The sequence below is a fragment of the Zosterops lateralis genome (genome assembly GCF_965231275.1).
Source record: "Zosterops lateralis genome assembly, chromosome: 3".
NCBI classification, from domain to species: domain Eukaryota; kingdom Metazoa; phylum Chordata; class Aves; order Passeriformes; family Zosteropidae; genus Zosterops; species Zosterops lateralis.
Window position 1 is genome coordinate 14,588,208 of NC_139764.1, and position 17,079 is coordinate 14,605,286.

The 17,079-nt window shown below is 43.1% G+C and overlaps 1 protein-coding gene across 1 annotated transcript in view; it reads right to left on the reverse strand.

Moving 5' to 3' along the window:
• The window catches only part of PPP1R21 (protein phosphatase 1 regulatory subunit 21), a 31,292-nt gene extending 21,001 nt beyond the window's left edge, over positions 1-10,291 (reverse strand). Inside the window, exons 1-7 of the mRNA XM_083856952.1 lie at positions 10,207-10,291; positions 7,556-7,624; positions 7,018-7,164; positions 5,143-5,244; positions 4,281-4,445; positions 4,121-4,179; positions 1,641-1,735 (exon numbers count right to left, since the gene is read on the reverse strand). Coding sequence (XP_083713078.1) covers positions 1,641-1,735; positions 4,121-4,179; positions 4,281-4,445; positions 5,143-5,244; positions 7,018-7,164; positions 7,556-7,624; positions 10,207-10,269 — 700 coding nt within the window. The 5' untranslated portion in view covers positions 10,270-10,291. The remainder of the gene's footprint in view (positions 1-1,640; positions 1,736-4,120; positions 4,180-4,280; positions 4,446-5,142; positions 5,245-7,017; positions 7,165-7,555; positions 7,625-10,206) is intronic.
• Between the last annotated feature and the right edge of the window lie 6,788 nt (positions 10,292-17,079).

The following is a 17,079-nucleotide window of genomic DNA, read 5'->3' on the forward strand; positions in this document are numbered from 1 at the left end:
TATTTAAAAGGGATCACATCCATTCTCAATTCAGTTGAATAACAACCAGATTAGTTTAAAATTTGCTCACAAAGGAAATTTACAGTTACATATTCCTTTTGTGTCATTCACATTTGGCTATTAACACACGGGAAGAGGTAGTTACGTTTAGAGGAAAAAACCCTGTCCAAATTTATTGAATCCTACTTGTAACAAAATGCTTCAGAAAACTTTTTCTGCTCTGGAAATCATGCTTAGCAGTCATTTGATTGTTACTGAAATTAGCTGCTGGTTATGCTTGAAGCCAACTACAGGGTCTAGAGGAAACAGCTGAAACCCACAGCAAACAAACATCTCCTGGCTTTCACTGATCTATCATTAAAGAGATGGTCTCTATTTGCAGTGTTTTCTACTACACAAGCAAAGGCATTATGCTATGGCAGCTGAGTGAGCAGATAAATTATTTTAGCAAAGTTCTTGCAACAACGGTAACAACCTATTAAAAAAAAATGCAAGCTAAAGGAGCCAGAGAAGTAGAAATAGGCAGCAGATGCCAGGAAAAGTGAGAGGAGTGAAAAGGATACAAATTCAAGGCACCAATATCTAAGCATGATGTGCTGTATAGGAGTCAACATTTCCTAAAGAGATAATGACCTGGTGTTCCTAAGCCAAGACTCACTGAACTGCCAAACCAGTGGAGAGCTTGGAACACTCACCCCTGCAGCATCTGCCAGATCAGCTTTTAGAAAACCTAAGGCTACTTAAAACATCGTCATCAGGTTTTTAAACTGAATGAAAAACACCAAATCCACCAATGTACAAGAAATCGAAAAGCCTGTTTTCACTTCTCTGCCCCTTCTTCACTACTTTCAGCTTTTTCACTATTCCAGGTCCTCCTTGTCTTGAAGGGCTCAGCAGAGTCCAGGCACTGCCTGCCCACCCTTGTGTTCAGCTATTTAGGAAAGCACACAGTGCCCAGCACTGACCCAGCACATACTAACCCATGCTTGTACCAAAGCCATGCAAAGGGTGAGCACTCCTAACTCCAGGGGATCCTCTGCCCTTCAGATCTAGCAGCAGTTGGAAAGGAAGCAGAAAAACATTGCTTCAGGTACAAGTCCCCAGGTTCAAAGGGGGTTTTTTCCCCATGAAGAGACAAATGAGTCTAAGACAGCCTTCAGGTAAGAACTTCTCTGTGTGTTTTCTGATCAGTGAGACACCCTGACAAACTCCCCTCTAGGTATAAGTGCAGACCATTATTGATGCAGTATCTCTGCAGCCACCAGTTTTCCCCCAGCTTAACTTACTGCAACTCCTGCCAAAAATAATACTCTTGGAGATGAGTATTATGGAGCAGCCATTAAATTGACAGTGTTCCTTCATCATTTACAATATTCTGCCAACACTAAGCAGACAAGCGGCAAATCACTCAAAAGCCTTCAAAAGTTTCAATTTTCATTATACATAAAAGAACTTGGTATTTTAGAATTACTGAAGAAGTCCATGACAAGTATCAGGAATACTTACTACAGTTACCTCCAAGTGTCTGTTCAGATGTCCAACATTTCTTAGAGCTAACACATTTTAATTCATAAGGAGTACTCCCTCCAGATGGATACCCAAAAAATCAAACAAGATACCCAGACCAAGGCAATACGTACTTGTGTCATTAAAAGGTACTTTTTCATTAATTATGCATAGAGATTCTTCCAGTCTACTGCCCAAAGCTGCTTGAAGATTCTTTAGCTGTTGCTGGCTAAATAACAAAGAGACAAACGAAAAACCACACACACACACACATTGTAAACCTTTAAAATTTCATCTGTATCACCAAGACCATATCTCACTATAAGCATCCCTTGAGTGTATAGGTATCTGTCTCCTTCTAGAAGTTAGATAGAAATAATACAGTGGGAGTCATTTGTCCTCCTTTATCTCATATTTAACACAACATTGAATCCTAATCCCTGACAAAAGCTGTGTGAAAGTTACCATAAACTTGTAAATCCTAAATTTCATTCTTGAGAAGCTCCATTTACTTCAGAGTTAAAATTCACCTTTTCCTATTGTGCAACTATTATATAAGCTATATGAAGGCATTTTTTATTCTACTAGAATTTGGATGGGAAGGTAAAAGGGCCTCCAAATTAGTTACTATGCTTCCAATGCAGTATTCCAATAAGCAGGTAATGAGTTGTCAATAATTCAATTAACAATGTCACATCACTATTTGAGATACCCAAAAGGCTTTTCAAAACCCCATATTTAAACACTGCTGTGATACTGCCTGTTCTGACAAGACTTGACAATTGTGTTTCTGATGCATTCTCAAGTGATTTTTCTCTAAATTTTCTTCACTTGCATTTGATTGTGTATATACATGTGAACCTAAGTAATTAAGATTACTAATATAATGAGAATAGATTCCTGAGAGGAACAGTAATATATTCCAGAATTATATACATATGTCTACAAAGAACACTCCATTATTGATTCAGACCAAATTCCACACCTTACCCAACTTAGGCCCCCAAATTCTTCACTTTTTTGCTTCCTGTTTGACCTCTAGAACTCCTGCACATATAGTGGAGGTGGGAGGGAATGTGGCAAAGTGACAGTTTTTTTCCTTTCTTACAACATTTGATAAACAGAATCTCGTCAGGTCTAACAAAGCAAAATAATCCAAAACAGCCATAGAAGATATGAAGAAACTGGCCAATAGGTAGCTCATGCACATTAACAAATATTTTTCTTAGAGAGCAGCTCCAAAATTGCATAGAAAGTGCACAGCAGCTATTGCAGTAGCACTGAGCGCGATAAAAAATGAACTACGAGACAAACTGCAAATGTACTGAGACTTCCTCTTCATACTGTAGAGGACTGACAAACAAGTAGTTTGACATGTTTTGCCTTACATTCTGCCCTTTAATTCTCAAAGCATGTAGGCTGTCACGTCTCACATCCCCTGGCTTTGCTGAGTGAAGTGTGGGTGTCAGGGGCAAATGGATCCCTTCCGCTGACAAAGCAGGGAAAACAGAAGGGCAGTGTTCTCAGAGACACATCCTGCCATGTGTTCAACAGACAGTGATTTCAGTGTTCAAAATGAAGTGTCAGGCTTTATAACTTTTAAAAACTTAACATAGTATAACTGAAAATAGTAGGGACAACTTCTCACAATGAAATCAATTACCCAGTCACCATGGAACATGATAGACAAAGCCTAAACTGCACAGTAGCAGATTAAGAGTACAGTTTTTCAAACACCACAAAAAATGCAAACAGCAGCCAAACACAGCTTTCATCCTCTTTTGCAAGTGAAAGCCTGTCTTGTATTAGTGGAGTTATTGGATTCAAGTATCCTCACATCTATCAACATAATTAAAATACACTTTTCAGGGCGACCATGTGAAAGAAGGAACCCTGCATCTGATCATTCACTACACATCTTATTCATTACATCAAAGATCTATACTGCACATGTATCTTCTTAAAAAATGCAGCTTTATGAACTTCAGAGAAATGCACTCTAATTTGATTGGGCCCAAAGTCCTCAACTTCACATTTTCTACAATTTGTCTTCAAGACAATGAAAATATTCCAAAACTGACAATATAATTCTCTGATAAAAACTTTCTAATATTCTAGCTGAGAACATTATACCCAAAGCAAAAACAATTGTTCAAGAAGCTTTTGCAGTGAAGGGGGATTTCTGAAACTCTTTTCAGTCAGTTCTCTCAACATATGTTACTCAAACTTTGTTCTTAGAAGCAGTTTTTACAAACTCACATATCTTTGTTTCATATAAGTTTTATGGTTTTCCATTACAAATAAATTCTTCAAGCCTTCATATAAAGGCAGTGATGTTGATACATCACTGCTATTTAAAAAGCCTGGAGACAAAACTGCTCTCAATGAAAGCAGAAATTGTGGAATTGTCTAGTTCCATACAAAGGAAAATGGGGCTTGACCTGCACTGCTCACACTCGTCTTCATGATAAAACTCAGGTTATATTATCAAAGTCTTTTAATGAAACACCCTTATTAAAAGGTATTATTCTTAAAAAACAGTACAGTTAACATTTCACAGCAATTATTTCTTTACATCAATGCAAGTTTCATGATATGAAATAAAGACACTTACCACTCTTCAGTTCGAAGCCTACAGTCCTTAGCTTCTCTTTCTAGTGTCTGAGACTTGATCTTTATGCAAGAAGATAATCTCACAATGTAAGTGCTGACACAGCAAGACACTGCATTTCAAAACTTTTCAAACTTGCAAGTAAGAGGAAAAAACTCCTTACTTCTAATTTGGCTTTATCATTCTGCAGCTTTTCTATGGTCTCTGTGTATTTCTTGGTTAAGCTGTCCACCACAGCTTGGTGCTGGGCAGCATCTGTTTCCAAAACCTCCAGTCTACTCCTCAGCTCTGCTTCCAAACGTTTGTGCTGCTCATCTGCTTCAAAGAACTACAGGAAGAAAAGCAAAGCTCTTTAAAAAAGCTTCATTTTACTACTGAATCCAGTCCTTTAAGTTACTCCAATTTCATTAGCCAGATCAGGTTAACAGCAATTACCAGTTCTCAGACAAACAGAAATTTTATTTTATTTTATTTTATTGTATTTACAGAGAAAAGATTCAGGAACAAAGTGCTTCAATAAAAACAAAGTTTTGTAGTACTAAGCATTTTTTAAATATATTGCTGACTAACAGCAGACATATGAAAAACTGAACTTGAGCCAAAAGGTTTTTTCTCAAGTTTTCTAAAGTGAAATGCATTCCAATTTGGTGAAGTAATTCCTGACTTAATTATGGCAACTTGCAGAAAATATTTTCAATTTTAAAGTAATTCTGAAACAGTTAATGAACTATTAAGAGATTTCCATCCAGTACCAGGCTATTTTCAGTAGGGCAGCTGTCACCAAAAGTTAAAAATCTAGAGAAAACACATGTGATTCCACACACTGTCTAAAGAATACAAAGTCAAAATACTTTATTTGCCTAGTGAATATCTTTATAAACAAATTATCTGATCTAATCCACTGCTTTGCATACAACTAAGCTCCTGAACCCACCAGTTTTCATACAGCACTTTACTTTCCGTATCTTTGTTTTTATCACCAGTTTTCTGAACCAAAAATAAAGGCAAAACAAAATTTCACTCACAAGTATATGCAGTCGTTCATTTTCTTCTATTTTCTTCTGAAGATCTTCATTGAAGACACTTTTCTGTTCTTGACTCAGCTGAGATGAGGATTCTACACTTTTCTAAAAGAGACAAAATGCACTCATTATCTCTAAGACCCAGGTTTGTGAGAACAGCTCCCACAGGTAATTCCTAGAAGGGACACACCAGCAGACGTCCTGCTGACAGTGATCTATAAAAAGGTGTGAATGCTGCACACAGCACCAGCCTCAAGGCAGCACTTTGCTTCACACCCTCATGACCAGGCAAGGTACAGCACTGCCTGGGGAAAGCCTCCACTCAGGTGTCCCATCCTCACACACAGGGAATCAGTCACTTGGATGGGCAGCAGCCCACCCGAATTCACTGGAATCCGGCACAACCCCATGCAGTCAGTAACCCAAAACCCTCCACACACAGGCTCAGTTGGTTTGGTAGCTGCGTGTAAGGCACATCTGTGCCCAGCAAGGGTCAGGTGAAAGCCAGGCTGCTCTCAGCAGGCTGTAGCACAAGGTGCCATGGAAACCACAGCATCTTCCCTCACCATCAACCACACATATCCCTCTGACAACTGCTGCCTTATTTTTCACTCACTTAATCCAGAAGACTCAGACCAGCAGTGAATCCCATACACCACACTGCTGAAGAAAGGTATTATCATCCTCAAACACAGGGGAGACTCTTTGCATTTAAACTCAACCCCAAACTTCAAAACTAGGGATATGTAGGGCAGATAAGTCACCTCTGTATTTGATGCCAGTCTGAGAACTCCACTTGAGATATGGGGACATGTTCTGCTCCTCCTAAAAGGATTGCACACTGACACAGACCAAGGAACTCAAGCTGTGCATTTTGACAGATCAACAGGAAAGAAACTCACTGGCAACTGTTTGCTAAGCTACTCAAGACAGGCTGATGTCCTTCAAAATTTGGAAACACAACTAGCAAAACAGTAACTTACAAATTTGAAACAGAAGAACTACATTTGAAAGAACAATCTATTGTGGTGCATGAATAATGTAGTCAGATGCACTGTGCTCGTCAAGGAATTGGACAGCAGAAAAATGGGCAAGAGTTTAGGGGAAAAATAAAAAAGATCATCATATTACTAATCAACTGAATGATTTCTTTAAAGTCAATCAATAACTACAGCACACTGAGAAAAGACAGCACCAAAAAGAGAAGACAACAGTAATTAAGAGGGGTTTCCTCATGAGGAAAGTACCAAGAGATGCTTGAGAATTACTTAAGTTCAAGCACACCACCCCTGGAACTGTGATGCTCCCTACAGAAGGCACAGTTGATCTCAGAATATGATATCACTAGGTTTAATCAGCAAGCATTTTGGCAGAGAAAGATCACAGTGCTGAAATCATTCTGTCATTTTGAAATAACCTAAAGAATATAAGCTAAAATTTGAGATTTCAAAGCATTTGACAAGATTTACATAGAAAAGCTACGATCACAGGCTGAAGAGTTAACTACCAACATCAAAATTACAAAGCAAAGAGGTGGGGATGGGAAATGAGGAGTGATCAGCTTTCTGCACAGCAGCTGACTAATCACAGAGCTCCAAAGTATTTCTCAGTTGTTTGAACACTTAATAAATATCCACAAAAAAGACAGCAATTCAGCATCAGTCAGCTGACAGAGAACTACACAGCATGTATTATAGACATATCAATACCTGTTTTGTGGGTATTTTCACTAACATCAAGTAAAATAACACAAGTTCTGACAAGAGCATTCAGCTCAACCCTTGACACAAAATACCTACAGCTAAAAATCAGGGTAAGGCTTTGACAGGTGAGGAGCAGACATCTGCTAAGCAAGTCTTTTTTGCCATCAGCACATACCTTGTTTTTTTTGCCCCGAGCTTCACTTAATGCAAGTTCATCTTGAAGTAGCTCCACCCGCTTGGCGAGCTGCTGATTTCGAAAGGTCAAGCTGTCCATTTCTTGTTGCAGTTTCCTCAGTGATTGATCCTTCATTTTCAGTTGTTCCTGAATGAAAAAAAAAAAATTTAAAATTTTCACACTTACTTTTACACATTGAAAACAAGAACAAATTAGAAAATTGCTTCACTTTTAAACACTGAAGAGGCAAACAGTATCATTTCTAAACTAAAAAAATGTAATTCACTTCCCTGAGCTGACCACAGATCATAACCAAGTAGCTATTTAACTCTACAGGACAATCATCAAGAATCCACCTTCCCCTTTTACAAGCTCAGCACTTACAGATAACAGGCTAGCTGCAAAACAGATTTTTTTTTACTAAAATCAAGTTACTTCTTCGTTGCTTTATTGAAATTACTTTTTAGTAAAAAGTACCCCTGCTTACTTACTTTGTCACAGCCTAGTACACCTAACATGAGCAGTTTTTAGAGATTACCTTCAGTGAGGCAGAGTTTGCTTGCTCATCTACAACTCCTTTTTTCAGGACTTGGTTCTGAGCGCGAAGCTGAAAAACAAGAGATGCCAGTAACTATACAAGACAAAGTGCAGAAAGCATCACATTCTCTCAGCAGAATGCCAGGTGTGAATGCTTTTTCAAGTATTCTCTCAGGTAGACAGCAGTGGTATCAGGTTGAAAAAAATATCCCTTTCATATCCTGACTCGCGAAGAAACAAGTAACTTTACCACCTGAATATTTTAGTCAGAAGAGAAGAAAATTCTTACTCAAACACCTTTGAAGACTAGTTACTTGAATATAGTTAAGATCTGAAGAACAAAGAGGGAAAAGTTGCAACCTCTTCCTTGACTAATGAAGCTCTTGGTCATATAAAGGGCTATTTCTGTCTCTCCACTCTTCTCCACAAAACTGTTTATAACCAGTTCTGGAACATAAGCAAGACTCACAAAGTTAAAATCTGTATCAATTCAAGAGGAGTTTAACCCTAATGCAAAATTACTTATTACCAGCGGCAGCAGATGATCCAGAGAGAACAGACTGACACAAAAAAAGCACAAAAAGCATAGAAGGAAAAGCCCTCTAAGCCTTACTTATAGAGCACCCAAAATCTGAGCTAAAAATCACTGCACTGGAAAGTGATACTCAAGAAATCTTTTTCCCAGTCACTTCACAGAGTACCTCTACCCTGCAGCAGTGAGGATATTGACAGTTCCATCTTCCCATTCCTTGAAAATTGCTTGATTCCTGGTTTCTTCAAAGGCAGTTTGTATTCATTTGACATGTGTGAGTCCAGCTGGGGCAGATATAAATTAAAAGGGTTTGTACAGTGTTTGGCAACACCTCTGCCAGGTGCCTAAAAGGCAAGATTCAGTGTAAAACAGCAGTGGCTCATTGTTTCAGTGTGATGACTGACTGTATTTGAGAGGTCAGAAGTCACTGACAGCACAGCTGTTTCCCCTGCAGTATCCCCACTGTGCTGTTCAGGCATCACAAAGGCAAGACCAGAGACTTCCCAGTGCACCACAGAAAAACTTCCAAGCACAGGGCTTCCCTAGCAAGACGGAGCAGTGCAGCAGTTTTCCACAACTATCTTTGTGCCCCAGCCACTCCTGCAAAAACACATCAGGTGCAGAGAATGAAGGAGCTCAGGCCTGCTGAGACCCCAGCTGAAGTGTGACCCACACAGGCTGCCACAGGCTGCTTGGACTATTCCTTCATGAGAGAGCCAGAAGCTGCAGCTTGTATGTTTTCAGAGCCTCTTCTCCTCATCCTTCTTCTGGAGTGGTCTGTGAACCGAGAGGAAAAGCAATCCTTTGGCAGGGACTTCCCCCAGCACTGCTTGAGTCTGTCAAACTCTTGTCCACCTCTCTGGTGGCTTTCAGGGCACCATTAAGTGACCAGGCGACTCCAGGGCCCCTCTCCATTGCCACCTGCACACAACCAGCAGCCAACAGCAAAGAGGAGAGGCTTCTGCAAAGGGGAGCCCCACAGTGAACTGCACTGCACGGGAAAAGGGATTAAATGAAAAAAATAGTTCCTGCAAAGGAGAAGGGAAATGCCAGAGGCTGAGAAGTGCATGATGAAGCTCAAAGAAAGCTTCTGGACACCATGATATTAGAAGGATCCAGCAGCTGGAACTTTCAGAAGCCCACATTTCCAATGCTCATTCAGGAATCAAGCACCAAAATCCCTCCATTATCTTATCCTCAGCCACTACTCATCTCCAAGGAATAACACAGCCTCTGTATAAAACAAGACATGTGAATTCTGTGACCTACAAAGCTGCAAAGTAAATTAAATTTCTTTAAAGTTATTCTGTGGAAGCATTAAAAGGATATCTATCTGTGAAAAACTTAGATGCTACACATGGTGTTTTCATAACAGTTCCAAGGAGAAGAGTATTTAAAGGTTCTGTAAGCTGGAAGAAGTGTCAAATACAGACAAGAGCTCTTGCTGATTTGGGGCTACACAAAACCAAAGCTCTGCCTTTCCTCCCCAAGGCTGTTGAAGGACTCTGCCACCCAAGACCAAGAGTCTCCTCTTCCTTTCAGTGAAGAGGAAAGAATGAAGGCCTCTGTCCTAGGCAAGGCTCCACTATTTTAGCTGTCATCTCAGGCACCTTGGAAACGCAAGGCATTCTCCACTATGGGCTACACATCTTTGCAAACCCTGTGTCAAGCAGCACCGGGAACAGGATGCAAAGTCTCCTATGGCAGAAGAAGGGGGACAGACAGGAGGCAGGGGTGGAAGCAAGTGTCCTGCCCACTTCCAAGACCTGCCAGCACCGCCGGCCCGAGGAGCTCACACGGGAGAGATGCGCGACCAAACCTCGGCAAATGCTCACACCCCGGCGGATAAAAGTCTCGGCTGGGAAGCGGAGAACAAGGGAACACACTGCCAGTTTCACTTCCCTGGCACAGCTGAGCCCACTGTCTGTACTGCAGGATGTCCAGCAGACCAGGCCATTCTGCCCCTGGCCGCGCTCCCTCGGCACCCGCCAACCCGCATCTCCCGCGCCTCCTGAGGCCGCCTCCGCCTCGCCCCCGGAGGAGACACCCCCGGGCGCCACCACGGAAAGCAGCGCTGCAGCCCCGAGGGCGCCAGGGCTGCGGGCCCCGGTGCCCGGTACCTTGGAGTACTCCTGGGCCAGCTTCTGGTACTTCCCCTGCAGCTCCGCCGCCGCCGCCGCCATCTCCGCCCCGCCGGCTCGGCTCCGCTCGGCTCCGCTCGGCCGGACTCGGCTCCGCTCGGCCGGACTCGGCTCCGCTCGGCTTCACTCGGCTCCGCTCGGGCGCTCCGGCTGGCCCCGCACGCCCGCGAATGGGAAGACGCACTTCCGGGTTCAGGGAGGAGGAAACGCGATGACGTAACCGCGCCGTGCGCGCGGCGGGGGGGCGGAGCCTTAAGCCGCCGGCGCCACCATCTTGACGCAACTTCCAAGATGGCGGCGGGCGGGGGGCGGGACTGAGCGGCGGGCGGGGGTCACGTGACAGCGGCGAGGCGCTCGCCCTCCGTTGCCACGGCGACGGCTGCGGTGCTACGGGGCGCCGCCCCGCCCAAAAAGCTTCGCCCGCGAGCGGGGCTGGGGACTCATGTTGCGATAATCGCGATGGCGGGGGCGGCCGGCGATGCTCCAGTGCCCCAGCGCCATCCCCGCCTGGGCACCGTGCCGCCGCCGGTCCCGCGGCTCCCCGCCCGGGCAGCGCTGTCGCCAGGGGGAGCCCCGGGAAAGAAAGAGACAGGCGCGGGTATTGGCGGGCCCGTGGGGGACTCGGTGAAACAAAAGGCGGTTCCGTCACTCCCCAGAGCCCGCAGTGGGTGTCAGTGCCCGCGCTCGGGCCTCCCCGCAGCCTCCAGCCCATATGTGCTAACTGAAGGAGACACTGAGTACATCCATTATAGCCTAATGAAGGAGAACACGGATAGATCCCGGGTTGTGCGATGCCCTCCCGAGCTGCAGAAACTCCAATCCCACAGTCTGGGGCATCATTGAGAGGGATCTCATCAAGGCCTATAAATATCTCAAAGTGCCAAGGGGATGGTGCCGGACTTTCTCAGTGGTGCCCAGTGTTAGGACGAGGAGCGATGTCTGTAAACTAAAACACAAGGAGTTCCACCTCAGGACGAGGAAGAATTTTACACTGAGGGTGGCAGAGCACTGGCACAGCTGCCCAGGGAGGCTTTGGAGTGTCCCTCCCTGGTGACATTCAGACCCCACCTGAACATGCTCTGTGTCACCTGCCCCAGGTCACCCTGCCTTGGCACGGGGTTGGACTGAATGATTTCCAGAGGTCCCTTCCGATCCTAAGAACTCTGATTTTGTGATTCTGGGTATCTGCACCAGTGTTTTCCTGGGGGAGCCCTTCTCTGTTCTCTCCAGCATGTAAGTCTCTGTTTCAGAGCCACCTTTGAGCTTCTCCAGCATTCAGCAATCCTTGGAGACTGCTGAGGCTCTGCTACTTATCTCCTATTTGCTTCTTTATCCTCAGACTAGCCAGACATTTAAACGTGTGTATACCATCAGCACACATTAAGCAGAAACTGAAAACATCATAAAAGGTGTGTTTGGTCCTGCCAGGTACTCAGCCAATGCAGAATTTTGTTTCTGAGCATGACTGGAAACAGATGTGTAAGGAGAAGAGTAATAAGGCAAAAATATGATGAGACTTCACCAGTATATGCTGAGCATCTGGCAATTTGCAGGTTAAGGGCTTCCTGGTCTAGGAAAAAGATGTAGCAGCAAATTATTATTTTTGTTCAGTTTCCATGGTATCATTTTTTTCCACTTGATTTCAGCACGGTGTCTTCATAGCTATTCCTCAGTAGTGGGTAGTGCTAGAGGTGATAAATCATCATTTTGTTACCTCCTTTTGTCTTTGTTCCCCTTAAGTAGGAGTGGATAGAAGGTGCCTGTAATGCAAGCTAATTTTTTCCTTAGTCTTGAGGCTTTGATGCTGTGTGTGTGCTGTTCTTTTGCTTGTCACAGTCATGGAGTTGGCAAGCCCTAAATATGACATGGGGGCCAGATTAGTAAACATGTTTGTGTCTCCACAGGAAGTCTTAATGTTGGAGGACATGTTGCTGATCCCTATTGCCAACAACAGCACTGTGCATTTTTAGAAATATAAAAGGGGAGGTAGGCGAAACACACACTGTCATCATTCATCCAAATGATCTTGCTGCTGTTCTGCTTGACCAGAAGAGCTTAAACAGCAATCCTGGAATAGGAAATAAGGAAGCTCTCATTTTTAAGTATAAGAGCAGATACACTTCTCTTTCCACTCCATTTTGCATCCCCTACAGAAGTTTTCCAGTGAAGCTAGTGGGGTTTGCAATTGCTGCACATCAGAGTTAAGAGCAGCGTGCCTTCCATGGTATATCCTTGTGAGTCAGTGCAGTAAATTTTGTATAGGAAAATTATTTAAAACCTTTAAATTTGACTCCAACCTGTACTTTTAGGTTTGCATTTTCTGGGATGTGTCTGTCATTGAAATGTTACATACAATGTTGAAATACTTAGAGCAGACTTTGCAAGTACGCCCTGGTTTGTGCTGCCTTCAAAGATGCTTTTGTGGTGCCGTTTTCCCCTTCTCTCTGGTGCAGTGAATGCTGGCAGAGAGGTTTCACAGCTGAAAGCTGGGAGACGGAGCTCAGGGAATTACAGTGCCTAGCTGTGGCAAAATGAATTGCTTCCCCACCGACAGCAGTGCTCCTGACTGGGCAGCAAGCACTCGGAGTGAAGGAGCACATAATTTATCCACCTGCATCCACCCAGAGTGGCAAGACCCAAGTGTACATCATATAGGGCATTTATCATAGGAGGCAATGCCAGTTGCCCAAAACAAGTGAAAGGAGCAAATAAAAGCTGGGTGCTTTTACTGCTTTAAGGCTGAGAGCTGGCTGCAGGATTTTTAAGCTCATCAGAACAGCCCTACTTCGGTGTATTTAAGCATCAGGCCAGACTCTTGTGTTTTAAAGTGGTACTGTCTCTTGCCCAGTTTCTCATGGATTCTAGAGTCCCTATAATGTCAGGGACATACAACGTTGTAATTAATTTATCAATTACCCCATGGTGGTTCTTGGCAAAGACCTTCAGCAAATTTCCCAAAAAAAAACAGGTGACAAAAGTTTAGCTCGTTTGTTGGTTGGGGTTTTTTTCACTCTCTGGCAGGAAATTCTCAGATTCATCCTTTTGATTTGCCGTGGCAGCTGCAAGCGCTACTTCCCCAAACGTCAGCTGTGAAAAAAATGTCTTCATTGTTCTGTTTCCTCGCAAGCACATCCTTAATTCTCACCTCTCCCTGGAGAGCAGGGTTGTCCCAGCAGTGCAGCCCCAGGATGTGTCACCGCAGCGTGGTGTCGTGAGCCTTCCACAGCACTGACTCAGTAATTGCAAGGGGCTGCTCCTCTTGTCACAAGTTTGAAGCGAGAAAGCTCATGGGATTGGAATGCCGAGCGGTGTGGGGCGGTTGCCACAGGACCCCCAAAACACCACCTCCTGTAACACACCCAGGGGAATATAAATACAGGTTATGGCAGCGGAGTTAATGCAAGCTCAAACATGAGCTTGTGCGGAGCAAAGGAATCCTTCCCAACACTCATGGCATTTTTGTTTCCATGGGGAAGAACGGATAGCAAAGGATAGACAGTGTAACAGAGGCTGCTCCTGCCCTTGTGTCTGTGCTCAGCGGCTGGTACAATGGGTGTTGAATTCTAGGTGCTTTCTCAAGACAACTAATTTATTTAAGAATTACAATGGTTGTTTCAAAAACATTCCATTTTCAAGCTCATTTGTCCTCCGTTCCCTGCTCAAACCGTGTCTTCCCCTCTGTCTGATTAGTCAGAACTTGTACTCACAGACCTCGGGAATAGGTGTAGGTAAAGAAACAAACAAAGAACATATTTCAGATTATCCAGGATATTTTCTGTGCTTTGGGAAAATAAGCTTCATTGTCATCGCTTATGTCCTCACAAGTATTCACAACAAAAGGGTTTCTAAGAGACGGGAAAAATTCAAAAATGATTGGAAGAGAGCCATCTTCAGTCATCAGACTATCACAAGCAGCACATAAACCACATCCTCGGAAGCTGCGAACACCCGAAACTGGTGTTTTGTTTCTGTTATCGTAGCAACGGCAAGTCTGAACAGCAGGATGTGTGCTCACAATGCACGCTCGTTATTTCGCACGGTGACTGTAACAAACTGCTCCTTACCAATAACCTTTCACCTCCTCACAACCTGATTGCTCTGATAAAAACCCAAGTAGTAAAAAAAAAAAAGGTATGGATATGTACAGATAATGCACCTCACAGACCAGTTTAATTATTATTCTATTAATTATCGTAATTTCAGTGTTTCCATAGCATTTAAAAATAGAAATGAGAACAAGTCTCTCTCTCTCTCCCCCTCTCATGTCCCTTCCCAGCCCATAGGATAAATAGCTTGAGTCATCTATAGGGTGTGTGCATGGCCAGGGGAGCAGTGCCTTTGTACAGAAAGAAATTGCTGATGACGAGAAGATGGAAAAACTGAGCAGGCAGCTGCCTGTGATAAGTCAGGGTTGAACTTTGCAGCTCACGTTCCACGTGGGTACAGCACATACCAGCCTTGGGTGCAACAGCAGGAACTGCTGTCCCTCCACAGCAAATCCTTACTGATACTCGCTCCATAAACCAGCAGAACTTAGTCACAGCTCTAAAAGTTTGGGGGTTTTTGTTTGTTTGGTTTTTGGTTTTTTTGGGCTTTTTTGTTGTTGTTGTCGGGTTTTGGGGGTTTTTTTGAATGTGGAATTCCCCCTCTCCAGGGAAATGAAACCTCTTCCCTAGCTCTGCCATCTTTTGTTGAAGGTCTGTACATCTTCTACAGCCTTGTTTCTTGCTTTTCTTCACACTTGCAGGGGCCATAGCTGAGAAACCTCAGCCTGGCTAGAACTGCCCACACTGAAATTCCAGAGTCTTGCATGTTTGCTGGAGAAAAAAAAGAAAAAAGAAAACAATATACATTAAATCCCAAGAGATAAATTGCCTGATTTCATAGAGAAAGAAATAATGCAGGAGGAGCATCGTGAAAATTATGTAGTGAGAAGTACTCCTCTCATGTACCCCAGTTGTGACACAGATCTGCAAGCCTTGGAAAGAAGTTCTGACTTACCCATGCAAGGAACATCCACAAACCTGGAGCTGTTACTGCAGCAAAGATGTCGTGGGTTTGTCTTCTCTCCAGAGACAGACACATGAACAGAGAGAGAGAGCTGGGAGATCTACCAGGAGTTTAGGGAACATTTTAATCAGAATTATTCCTGTTCACAATCAAATTTTATTATGATTTTTTAAAGGGTTGTGGTACCTCTGGGAATAATTTGGACTTTTGAAATGAGCTAAAGCCAGATCTTTGATGTGTGAAGACTGGGATGGAAAGAGGGCTGGAGGAGACGTGGGGCAGGGCTCCTCACTGACAGCACAGGGAGAAGGCACAACACACCACACAGGAGGAGAAAGCCATTAACAGTTTTTTGGGCAGCACCAGCCCAGCAATGGGAATGGGAACCTGGAGCAGTGGAGCATCCTGATCAAATCGACTGCTGGAAAAAGTGCCTTGGCAGGGACAGGTTTGTCTTTGCAGATTAGTATGAACTGGGAAGGAGAGACAGCACAAGGAACAATGTGGAGTCAGTTTTAAACCCTAACAATGGGAGGAGGAAGAATCCTAGGTGGGATTATGAGGCTGAGATGAACTAACTATATTAGCATTTAAAATATGAATAATCTACTTTTTTAATTTTTAATTTTAATGCATTTGGAGGGAGGAAGTGCTTGTGCAGTTCTCAGTGTTTTTTCTTTTGTTGTTGTTTTTATGATACTGACCAGTTACAGCAGCATTATCTCAGCTGAGTGAGATATCACATTAAGAAAGTAGCAGTGAACTTGAGTGCACTTACAGGGACATGTAGTAATTAATCACAGAGTGAGACAGCTGGTCAGAATTTTTTTTTTTTTTTTTTTTTTTTTTTTAATTTTTTTTTTTTTTTTTTTTTAATTTTTTTTTTTTGGTGAAATACCTGAGTAGCATTCTAGGCCTCTACATTTTAGAAAGAAATAAAATTCAACTACTAAAAAAAAAAGCCAAAAGCCACACCAAACAACCCCACAAAAAACACCAACAAAAATTCTCTGTAGAACTTCATCATTATCAGTAATGATTTAAAAGAATTAAAGTTTTCCAGTATTAAAACCTCTTAAATTTCAAAATTACATAATTTTTTTTTCAAATGCCTTTAGGTAAGACAAGAAGCTTCTTAATTTAGATGAAATACAGCAAGAAACAAGAGGACACATAATATTACTAAGAATTGAAGCTTAATTGTTATTGCCCCCAGCGCTTATGCACTTGAAATCCAACATTCCTTAGAAGGAAAGCAGTGGTGAGCCATTTGCACAAGCCAGCAAAGAAGGGAAGATTCCCAGAACAACAATGCAGGATTTTCACCTCTAATTGTGTCCCAATTCTCTGTGTATAGATCGGAACTAAAATGAAATTTGGTATCGAGCTCTACCTGGGGCATTTTTGCCTCTCCTCATTCTGAGACATTATCTGTGATAAATAAAACACCACCACTACGAGGAGCAGGGCATTTGTGAAGTTGGGCACCAACAAGTAGGGATTAACCAGCACACTGGAAATAATGAACCTTGACAGATCTAGGGTTAAATACTTTAAAATTAGATCCTGCTGAAAGCCGAATCTTGTCGCTTAGCAACGGCCACACGGGATGCTGCTGTCACTCAGAGGATGCTTCTCTGGGGAGTTCACATCACGCTCACAAAAAATGGGCTGTGATTGGGGCGAGGTGACATCATATTTTAAGGTAGCAGCCAACACGATTGCACTCAAGTTAACACCCAGAGATTTAAGGAAACATCTTCTCTTTTGGAATGGCTCAGCTCTGCCCACACCTCACCTGACACCCAGGGAAGAGCTTGCGCAGAACAGCGGGACGTGCTG